Here is an 11797-nt window from a genome sequence, read left to right as displayed (position 1 = left end):
ATTCGGATTTTACTCTACTATCTTACGAAAACCTGAACGAACCATCTGACCAACCCAATAGAAATATTCAGCCCAGTGGTTCTCAAGCTATAATGTGCCTCACAGTTACTAGGAAGACTTTTTATTTTTCCTTCTCTTCCTTTAAAAAAAAAAAAAATTATATGGGAGTATAGCTGATTAGGGCTTCCCTAGTGGCTCAGTGGTAAAGAATCTACCTGCAAGGCAGGAAGACTCAGGAAACTCAGGTTTTATCTCTGGGTTGGGAAGATCCCCTGGAGGAGGAAATGGCAACTCACTTCAGTGTTCTTGCCTGGAAAAAATCTCATGGACAGAGGAGCCTGGCGGGCTACAGTCCATGGGGTGGCAAAGAGTTGGACATAACTGAGCACATGTAGCCAATTAACGATGTTGTGATCGTTTCAGCTGAACAGCAAAGGGTGGGAAGACTTTTAAAAACACAGACAAGTGGGCCCACCTCCCAGAGTTCCTGGTTGCAAAGGTCTGGGGCGGGATCAAGAATTTCCACGTAGAACATGGTCGCAGGCCAGGCTGCTGCTGCCGGTCCAGGAAGCGCACGTGAGCAGCACTCGTTTCCCACTTGCTTGCACTCCCTCAGGGCCTTATGTCCTTTTCCTCTGGACTCTTCTCCTGCCTCTTCCATCCTTTATTGTCCATCTGCTTCAGCAGCTTCCCCCTCTTGACTTTCTTCTGAAACAACAGGAAACTTAAATGTCTTAAAAACTGAAATGCAGAAGAAGCAAGAAGAAAGAAAAACCACCCCTGGCCAGCAACGGACATGAATGGCAGCTGACTCAGGACAGCATGGGCTGGCCAGGATGTGAGGTCCCTCAGAGCTGACAGAGCCACCCGGGGCTGGTCCAGCCCGGCCAGGACTCCATGCGACAGTGGACGAGGCAGCGGTGGAGGAGATGGGGTCAGCTAGGGGGTAGCCTACTAGCTGGGCTTCAGAGCTCCTTCCCCAGAGAGCATCCAGGACTTGAGTGTGCCCAGGAATCCCCAGCACTTGGAGAGTCTGGCTGCAGGGCCCTGTGTCAGAGGCCTCTCAGTTCAGGTCTGGGATGGAATCCCCAATGCGGGAAAACCGGGATGAGCTGGTCACCCAACCAGGGCTGGAACCTCATCCTTTTTAGAAGTTCCCAGCGAGGCTGACCTGCTGGTCCCAGGACCGCACCTTGAGAGTCCCCCTTCATTGCTCCAGGCGACTGCAGAAGCTAGAATGGCTGCAGTAGCTGGACTCTTCAGAAGGGCAAAAGGAGAAGGGGGCGACTGAGGATGAGATGGTTGGATAGCATCACCAACTCAATGGACATGGATCTGAGCAAACTCTGGGAGATGGTGGAAGACAGGGAGGCCTGGCATGCTGTAGTCCATGGAGTCACAAAGAGTCAGACACAACTGAACGACTGAACAATGAACAATATTAGCATCTCCTGTGTCACTTTTCTGCCAGATATCATCATGTTAACCAGGAACCAACACAACCCAGGTCTGTGGTGGATGTGCCCGAGTGACCATGTATGGGCCTTGGTATCTTATACAGGTCTTTACCCCAAGCTTTGCCTAATCCTTCTTACAGCTCTTCTTCCCTGAGAACAAGCAGGGGTGTGGGGAAAGGCAGGACACTGGGCATGCCAGTGTGAAGTAGTTGTTGCTGAACCACACTTGTCTGCCTGACTCTCTCTTCCCTTAGTTAGTGTTAATCGCTCAGTCTTGTCTCTTTGTGATCCCAGGGACTGGAGCCCACCAGGTTCCTCTGTCCATGGGATTCTCAATGCAAGAATACTGGAGTGGGTTGCCATGCCCTCCTCCAGGGGATTGCTCCAATCCAGTGATCGAACCTGGGTCTCGTGCCTTGCAGGCAGATTCTTTGCCATCTGAGCCATGAGGTCTTTACCCAGAAGGTTCTTTAGTCCTTCACCTAAATACATTTTGGAACTGGCCTCCACCTTGACGGGCTCAGCTTCTGATCCACCTCCTCCATGACACTGTAATTTTACTGAGAGATGAGTTGACTCAGAGGGGCTTTAAGGCTGTTGATTTGGGGTGGGCTGCAGAGCTGAGATGGGCCAACCCTGCCTCCCTAGAATACCCATTTGCCCTGACTTTGTGGGTCCCTGTGGGTCCTGTCTGCAGTAAAGCATGGAAACAAGGTTGTGTGAAGTGTAGACTTGATTATTAGTGGCAATCTTGACTGTAAAAAGCTTTATAGGTGACCAGTCCTGCAGTCCTGGAGTTATTAGGCATCTGAGGAGGTGACCTAAACTTCATAGCTCTGTTTTGACTTCTACAAAAGGGGAAACGATACTCTGTGAGGTGTTTACATTGAGGATGTTGTGAGTCTCAGAAAGTCAGCACCGAATGACACCTGGTCCTGTGACTGTGATGTCATTATTGTTATAGTATTATCCCCAAACAGGCTGGGGTCACCTGGAAGGTCACTCAGCTTGTAAGTGGCAGAGTAGACTGAGTCAGGTCACTGAAAAAGACCAGTTGTCTCTCCAGGGAACAGATTGGAAGAGGGGCCACAAGGGTGGTAGGAGGCGTTCCACGCCTAGCCGACTGGGAGGACGAGCCCCGATCAGACCCGGCCCAGCTCTGTGTGGCCCTGTCTGGTGGAAACGCAGCCCCTCCTCATCCTCCTTGCTTTCCCCCTGCTTGCCTTGGGTGGGGGGTGCTCACGGGCTCACGGCCCTGTCACCTGCAGTGACACAGAGCCGCGTGGAAGCCTGATCAGGGTCACGTTCCTGGTGCGCGGCACAGCCAGGGTGAAGCCTGTTCATGACTCACCTGCAGCGTGAGGTGCTCACCTGCGCTGGCTGCTGCCCAGCTTGCTCCAGCTGCCCGAGGCTCCGCAGGGCTCGGGAGAGTCTGTCAACAGCTTAGGGTGGGGTGGGGAGGGCGGTCAGAGAGGGCTCGCAGGCAGCCTGCAGACCTGGGCCCAAGTCCTGGCTCTGCCGCTCTTCAGCTGCTTGAATTTGGGAAACCCAGGTCACCTGCAGGCTACAGAGTCCCCTTCTGTAAATGGACAGGGTTATTCAAGGTCCTCACTCTTCAAAGTGTCTTAAGGACACTTTAAATGCAGCAGTGATACAGCCTGGTGCCTGTAAGAAGTGGAAGCCCTCCCTGAATTGGAGTCTTCTTTCAATGAGACCCCCCAGGGAATCTGCATCCCGTCGGCAGGGTGCTGCTCCCATTATCTCTGAGATGGAGTGTGGCGCTTGTGGCCTCTTCTTCTGTGCCATCAGGGATCCCTGAAATACTGTCCTGCCCTGGCAGATGCTCAGTTGCAGACCAAGCCTTGCCCTATGGGAACACCCCAACATTGCACACACATTGCCTAAGTGTGCCTTCTCAGTTCTGGCTGTTAACCTGGGTCCCAGGTGTGTGCATGTGTGCTGAGTCGCTTCAGTCATGTCTGACTCTTTGTGACTTTATGGACTGTAGCCCACCAGGCTCCTCTGTCCATGGGGTCTCCCAGGCAAGAATACCGGAGTGGATTGCCATGCCTTTCTCCAAGGGATCTTCCTGGCCCAGGGATCGAACCTGGGTTCTCCTACCATTGCAGGCAGATTGTTTACCATCTGGGCCACCGTCTGAGGGGAAGCCCTCAGGTTCCCGAGTCCAGCCTAATTCTGAGAAGCCAGGTTGGTGGCCAAGCACAAAGCTTCCAGAAGCTTCCATGGTGTTAGGATAACACGTGTACTGTCTCCATCCACCTGGTTCTGTGCGTTTCTTCCCAAGAGGTGCTGAGCTGAATATGTGATTCCAGGATTTGCACAGAGGCAGGAGAAACAAATGAGAAGAAGTTGCCCTAAAGCTGGGAGTTTGGGTATTGTTATGAAGCCACATAGACTCAGAAACAGATTGTGTGTGTATGTGTGCGTGCTAAGTTGCTTCAGTCATGTCTGACTCTTTGAGATCCAATGGACTATAGCCATCCAGGCTCCCCTGTTCGTGGGATTCTCCACGCAAGAATTTTGGAGTGGGTTGCCATGGCCTCCTCCAGGGCATCTTCCCTACCCAGAGATCAAACCCATGTCTCTTATGTTGCCTGTATTGGCAGGCAGGTTCTTTACCACTGGTGCCACCCGGAAAGCCCCAGAAACAGTTAATGACGAGTTAAAACAAAAGGCCAGTTGACTCTTTTATTTAGATAATTACCTCACACCATAAAAGATCCGAGGCAGCTTCTAAGAAACACATACACAGTTACGGTAAGAAATAAATAAAAAGTACAAAATTAGACCATGGAAAATATAAATTAGTGATGATGAGCTTGTGAAGATTGACCCCCCACCGCCCCTGCCCCCCCACCGCCCCGATCCAGGTACTCTAGTTGGGTTGCACTGAATTAGATGCAGTTGAATCAAGATAAAAATAGAATACTGCTCTTAGGATCAAGAAATGACTCAAGGACAGTGCAGCGGAGCCCAGCTTGCTTGTCAGAAAAACCCCAGAGGGTTTCATTTGACCGAAAGCTTGACGTGAGCCCCCCTATCATGGTCCAGCTGAGCAAGTCGGGGGCAGCGTTGGTGGTTCCCGGTGTCCAGAGCCGAGGAAGTGGGCCCCTGCCCTCAGCACTGGCTCTGCATCTGCCTTGTCAGTCGGCAAGCTGAAATATGCACCCACGTGCTGACTGGATGACACGGAAGGATGAGTGAGGTAGACCATCTCACAAAGTCTGTCTGAAGAGCCGAGGGAGCAGCAATTCCACATGGTGCATGCTCGCAGAAATCTCGTTTGAACTTCTATACTTGGTTCCAATTTTTTTTTTTAAGGGACATTAATGAGAGGAGCCTTGGAAGACGGGACTTCTCATTGACTGCCCAAGCCCACAGTGGAGCTATTGCCATAAAACCCCACTGTGCCAATGTTAGGGGCTCTCCAGACCCTCACAGACAGTTGGGGCACCAGCAGCAGTCAGCCAGTGGCCAGGGGCAGGGGTTCGGGTGTCTTGATGGAGCCTGGCCCTCATAGCCATCCCTGGACATCCTGATGGGTGTTTTGAAAGCCTCTGGCTTCTATGGGTTCTGTTACAGGAGGTGCTGCAGAGACAGGGCATCTGTTTGCTGCTTCTCCATCAGATGGCACCTGGACCGAATAAATGAGGATGAAATAGATCAGTCTGAGACTTGAACCTGTCAACTCAAGCCTGGACATGGTGAAACAAGCGTGGTTCTCAGAGCCTGCTGGACTCGAGTGTGAATTCTAGTGCTTGCTCTTGACAGTTTCAGAGTTAGTCCTGAAACTACCTTGAGACTCAATTTCCTCACCTGTAAAATGGGGATCTGAACCCCAAACCCACAGAGTTGTAAGCATCAAATGAAGTCTTGAAAGTAAGTGACAAGCCCAACGAATACTGACCCACCTTCCTTTCCTTCGCCATCCCACCTGCTTCAATCCTATCCACAGTCCTGTCTTCAGCCCCTGCCTCCAACTCCATGTATGAGCCCCTTTCTGAGTGAAAATTCTGTACATTCTAGGTCTGTTGGGCAGTTCTGCTGATCAGTATCCCCTGCACCCCCAGCTCTGCATGTGCAGAGGAAAACACCAGATTTTGAGCAAGCCTGTGCCTTCCTTTGACCTCTCCTGATTCCACGGTGGGAGTGTTTTCTGAAACCTGTGACACGACCACTCCCCCTCCCCCTTGAGGGAGACTGGGATGTCTCCTGGGCATCTGTTGTCCACCCACGGGGTCTCTGTCCCTCTCCCCTCCTCCCGGCAGCCATCACTTTGGTTCAGTTTCTTGTTATTGCCCCTGCTTTCAAATGCCCCCCCCAACCCGCCCCTGCAGTCTCCATGCCTCTCCACCCCAGCCCCTGCTGCAAGTGATACCAGGTTGCTCTTCCTCAATCAGAGCCTAGCCAAGCCTAGACTCCCTCCAGACCACGGAGTCATCAAAAGTCCCTCCTTGCTTTCCAAGTGCCAGGGTCCTCATCTGGCTTTCAACGTCCTAAAGTTCATCAGTGAGGACCCCGAACCCCGGTCCCCGGCGTCTGCGTACCCTTTCTGGGCCACCTTCTTCTTCCCTCTGGGCCTTCCCAAGTGTCGGCTCTGCCCAGCGCGCACGTATCGGTTGCTTGGGACCCAAAAGCTGAAGCCACGTGTCACCCTCCTTTTCCCCCAGTCCTCTGTGAGACCCTGCTTCTTCCGTGTACATTTTCGAGGCCTTGTGTACTTGCTTGCTCTTTCCTTCTAGACTAACATTTCCCCCAGGACTTAGAGAAAGTTTAGCTCTTCCTGCAGCCCCAAAGCGCGCACCGCACGGGTAGGCAGGCCTTTCCAGCCGGCTCTGCTCTGAGTCGACCTGGCAGCCTCACTGGCCCCTCCGAGGCAGAGAGGAGAGCCTATGAGCAGGAAGAAGTGCTCTTCCCAGGGCTCGGGGCTGGGCGCCTTTCCACACCTTTCGGCGTTGGTTGCTGGGGGTGGAAATGCTTGTTGCTGTGGGGGTGTCTTTCTGGCATGTGCATGGCAGGGGTGAGGGCCTGTTTGTGTGTGAACAGGGCAGATGGGATGTGGAAGCCTTGTGATTGTGAGGTTTTTATGTGTGTGTGAATGTGTGTGTGTAGCGGGTGAGGGACATGTGACATGTGTGCGTGCGTGGGGTGTTGATGTGTATGGAAGGTGTAGGTGAGGAATGTGGGTGTGTGTAGGTGTGTGGGGAGAGTGTATCGGGATAGATTGTGTGCGAGTTGGGTGTGTGTGATGGGAGAGGTTGGCATGCACGTTGAGTGTGTGTGCCTGTGGGCATGTTTATGAGGGGACGCAAGGGGGGTGTACATTGGGAATGCGTGCAGAGGGCATGGATGTGGGTACATGGGTGTGGTGTGTGTGTGTGTGCATTTTGGGGGGAGTGTAAACTCACCCCCTCTTGTGAAAGGATGCGTCCTCCCCTGCCTTTGTGGGAACTTTATCCACAAAAGATGCCCAACCAGGAGAGCGTGGAGCAAGCAAAGCTTTGGAAAATAGAGTGACGGAATTATAAAACAACTTGGTACATAGTCGAGGAATAAAAACGAGCCACTCATCCCCAAACTCCTGGAATGTCTTGGAGCTTTTAGAGACTGGGTGACCCTGCCCCGTCCTGACTGCTGCCTGGGGGGCTACCTGCTTGCTGGTCTCTGGCTGGGTGGGGTGGGGGTGTCCTAGCAACCACCCCACCAAGCCTCTCGGGCATGCACTCTTCCCTTTGCTCCACTCCAAGGACTGCAGAACTGGCTGAGCCAGTTATAAACTGCCCATAAATTGCGAATATGGTCAGAGAGAACATCAGGGACACAGGTCACAGAAAGGAAGTGGGTGGGTTGAGGTGTTTCAGAAATATCTTTTAGCACCAAACTTGGGTTAAAATTCACGAAGTCTTATGTCAAAGTCTGGTATGAGCCTTCATACTGGACCCCACGGCTCTGGTGTGTGGGGTAGATGGACTGTGAGCATTCTGCCTGCCTACTGCCGCCCCAGCCCCCAGCGGCCTCTGCAGGAAACAATCTGAAACCTCTCCTGGGGACCAAACCTTCTATTCCAAGAGGGACGTCAGATAACTTGCCCGAGGTCTTCCAGGGGGTGGTGAGCAGCCCCTGAACAGTGGGTCCCGGCCGGCTACAACCTGTAACTCTGGGCGGCCCCAGATACCCTCAGGGATGCAGGGTCCAAGCTGAGCTGGGTGGAAGGGCCAGCTGACCCTCGGGTCCTGTAGAACTCGGAGTTTGGGGACTGAACCGGTGAAGGAGATATTTGCCTGATTGTGTTCAGTAAGGCCACAGTGGACCCACAAGTTTTGACGTCCCTTTGAGCTCAGACAGAAGTCTGGAGTTCTGGGGCGACCCTCACCCATATCCACTGGGGAATTGTAACACCTTATGCTGCTGCTTGAGGAATTGGTCGGGAAGGCTTCAGGGATGTCTGTCTCCGAGGAAGGTCCTACCCCGCTGTAATGGGCTGGCTACCCGCATCAGGACACAGGTTTATCGGAGGGCCCCTTGCTTCATCAACTATCACTCGTACGGTGCTGTACGCACACGAAGTTAATCTCTGCAGCACCCTTATGAGGGTGGGGATATCATTAGCATCATCTCTGAAATAGAGGCTATTATTAGCACCCTCTCCATTGTCCAGATTTGGAAACTAGGTCACGGAGTCATCACTAGTTTATAACTAGTCTGTAACTTGCCCTGGGTCTTGTAGCTAGTAAGAAACAAGACTGGATTCAAACTAGACAGTCTGAGTCTTGACCAGTGGTCTTCATCACTGGGTTATTGAACTACTTTCAATTCAATGAAGGGAGGATGTGAAGGACAAGGAGACTGAACTGGGGACCCCTTGTTGTTTAGGCAAGTAACTGAACTCCCCAGATGGGCTTGCACGGGTCACCAACATTGTCATCTGTGCCTTTGGCCAAGGTGGTCTTTTGGAAACAGATCAAATCATGTCAAGTCCCTACCCCTTCGTACATCTCCTTAATGACTTCTTGTTCTTGAAATCACAACTAAAAAGACTTTAGGCCCTGCCTGGTCTGGCCGCCCCCTGCCGCAGGGCCCTGAACCTCCACTGCACTTGCTGCCTGTCCTTCAATCAATCTGCTCTCTTCTCTCTCCTGCTACCCCAGGATCTTTGCTCAAGCCACCTCCTCCCTCTGTAAGACTCCACCTTCTGGGTCAATTTCTCTACTGAACATTCCCAAGGAGCAATATCCCTTTTCTTCCTAATCCTCACCAGACTGTCACTGTATTGATGCCTCATTGGTCAGGCTATTAGACTCATGTCTATCTCTCACCTGATGAGAATTCCCTGAGGGTAAAGAAGAGCTTGTGTGTCTTACTCTTCACAGCATCCCCAGCTCCTTGCACAGTGCCTGACACATCCTTGTGTTGCAACAACAAGGGCAGGGCATTATCCCCAATTTACAGGTGGAATTGTAAATAGGGAATACTGAGGCATGATGCCTCCTGAGCAAACAAGTGGTGTTGCTGCGAGCAGGACCCAGGTGCTCTGACTTCTCATCTCTGTCCTTTCACCTGCCGGGGACAGTTCAGCCTCCCCTCCTGAAACCTCTCCAAATCACTGTTCCCTCCCCCTCTTCAAGGGTCAGGTAGAATCCCCCAGAAAAGACACAGTTATTATTGCCTCCTTCCAACCCAAAGATGACCTTTGCTTTCCCATGCAGCTATCAAAAGGGAGTGCCCAGCTGTGTCTAGGGGCAGGGTCCAGCCCATCTGGAGGAGGAGATGATGACCAAACTAACCAGGACCCCAACTTCAGTCCTCTGGGGAGAGCTATCCACTTGTAGTTCAGGGTTGTGGGGGCCAGACTAGCTCTGTCTTTTGCATTCCATGTTCACGTGAAACACCTTACAAATATCTGCCTCCCTGGTTACACATGGTCAACCCAGTGCTGGCCCAGCTGGGGTGAAATGGTCAGTCACAGTCCCTCAGCTTCCAGGTCTCTCAGGCTGGCTGGGGGTGGGTGGCTGGGTGGGGTGCTGGCTGCCTGGGAGCATGGGGTGAGGGCACCACCGAGAGAGGAGGCAGGTGCGCTGAGAGGGGACGTGGAGGCAGGTCCTGACCCCTTCCAAATGTCCCATCTGGGCAGGTGCGGGAGGAAGGAAATGAGAAGGGCCATCCTGGAAGGTTCTGCTCCGCTTCCTCGGGCAGCAAGCAGCCCTCAAGGTGAGGGCATGAGCAGCCATCAGGGAACTTTCCATCCTCTTGCAGAGCTCAAGTTCTCCCCAGCAAGCATTCTCCTAAACAGAGAGTCCAGGCGGGCGCCTTGCTCCACGTTCTAAGCTGAAGGGATAACTTCCTGTTCCACATGGCAGGACCATTGTGGTGGATCCAAAGTAATAGTGTCTGTGGAGACCCCCTTTCCAGTTTCCGTGAGAAAAGGGGTCCCCATGGAGGGAAGTGCCTGCCGCTGGAACCCAGGTGGACAGAGTCCCCAGCCGCGAAGTGGTCCTCAGGCCACCTGTCCCTTCAGGCTCCCCTCTGTTCGGTCCAGCCTCCCGCCAGGCCCGCAGGCCAGTCAGGGGCACTCACCTGGTCCTTGGCTGGGCAGCATACCCCCGCTCTCCTCCACCTGCCTGGAAGCCCATGTCCTCCTCCTCTGCCCACGGCCAGACTACAAGTCCAGTTTCTCAAGAGGCACCTCAATGTTGAGGGTGTACCAGGCGATCCAGAAGAGCAGGCTGAAAGCCAGGATCAGGGACCCCGTGTAGATCAAGAAGTCCCAGAAGTCAAGGGAGGCGAAGATGCCCACGAGCAGAAGGACCAGGCCCACGACGTCGAGCAGGAGGGCCAGGCCGAAGAAGAGAGCACAGCGTCCGAGGCTACACATTCCCCACAGCTTCCCCAGGAGCATCGCTGGGAAGGCAGGGGCGGGAGGGGCCCAACCTTGCTCCCCGGGCCGGCCTGCATGGGCAGGGGTTGGTGCTGCCAGCCGCTGCCTTCTCTCCCCGCCGGGCATGAGCAAGCGAGAGAGAGAGAGCCGCCCTTTCTGGAGCCACACGGAAGTACAGGTGGATGTCCCTTTATGAGTGCGGCAGCCAGTGGGGCAAGATATTTCTTAACTGTTTCATAGCTCAGGTATGACCCTGATGGAGCAGTCTGACATCACCGCTGGTGCAGCCTGACATTGTCGTCCCCCGGGGGGCCGAACGAATGGCGTGGCAGGGGAGGAGTCTGGGTGCCCTTTTGGGTCTGGAGGAGGGGCTGTCCTGGCCCCTGGCCTCTCCAGTCCTGGGGGGGTCCTCCTGGGCTCCTGAGATGTGCGGTCAGCTGGGGGCTTCCCCCCACCCCCACCCAGCCTTCTGCCCTACTCTTCTGGGCGGGGACGGGAGGCTTCGTGTAAAATTTAGAGAAGAGGGTTTGTCCTTGTAAATAGATCTTGAAATTGTGCTGTAAGAAGCAGTCCATGTCAGCAGCAGGAAATGCCTGTGTGTCTTGTAGATTCTCTGCTCTGAAGCCCCCCAGGCCTGAGCTGCCTGGAGTTGGGCTGGTTACAGCCCTTTGGCCTGAAGGCAGATCCTGGGGAGGGGTGGCGATGGAACGGACTGGGAGGACGGGGCAAGGACACCAAGGAGGGCGGGGACGCATGGCCTCAATCTGGGTGGGCTGGGTGTGGGCCAGAAGGCAACTCCAGGCCTTGAGCAAGAAATGTTTACCTGGTTCTCTGGCAGTATGTGTTTTCCTGACTGACTGACGCCCCGTTTGCTTTCGGTGTTGGGGCCGCTGCCTGTGATCCTGAGGGGTTACGTGTGAAACAGGGGTGTCTTATCACCCAGCCCCTCCCAGGGTGGAGAAGCAAGTGTCAGCTGAGAAACACACTATACTGAAATCGTTTCTACTTTTTCTTTGACCTTCTCCTGTGGATGAAAATGGTTTCCCAGATGGCTCTGGGAAGATAAAGAATCTGCCTGCAATGCAGGAGATTCAGGAGACATGGGTTCGATCCCTGGGCTGGGAAGATCCCCTTGAGGAGGGCAAGGCGATCCCCTCCAGTGTTCCTACCTAGAGAATCCCACGGACAGAGGAACCTGGTGGGTTACAGTCCACGGGGGTCACAAAGAGTCAGACACAACTGGAGTGACTGAGCACATGCTTGCATGTGGATGAAAATAAATCTAGGGGGGTTCAAATTTAGTTTTCTACGAGTAAACTAAGCAGGATGAGTGAGAAACCTTCAGGTGAAAAGCATCGCGGAGGAGAGAGAGTGTTATAAGTTATAGATTTTAGGATCTGAAACACAAGACTTGACCAAAGTCAGGGAGCCAGTCCAGAACATC

General features: G+C 53.5%; 1 protein-coding gene across 1 annotated transcript; it reads right to left on the bottom strand.

Annotated features, from left to right (window-relative positions):
- Positions 1 to 10134: 10134 nt before the first annotated feature.
- Positions 10135 to 10374, bottom strand: TMEM238L (transmembrane protein 238 like). Its single transcript, XM_065910715.1, has one exon. It carries the CDS (start codon positions 10372 to 10374, stop codon positions 10135 to 10137), a length of 240 nt encoding a protein of 79 aa, XP_065766787.1.
- Between the last annotated feature and the right edge of the window lie 1423 nt (positions 10375 to 11797).

Source organism: Muntiacus reevesi, chromosome 18 (genome assembly GCF_963930625.1).
Source record: "Muntiacus reevesi chromosome 18, mMunRee1.1, whole genome shotgun sequence".
Classification (NCBI taxonomy): Eukaryota; Metazoa; Chordata; class Mammalia; order Artiodactyla; family Cervidae; genus Muntiacus; species Muntiacus reevesi.
The sequence above is the reverse complement of the archived record's forward strand: the minus strand, read 5'-3'. Positions and strand labels throughout refer to the sequence as shown.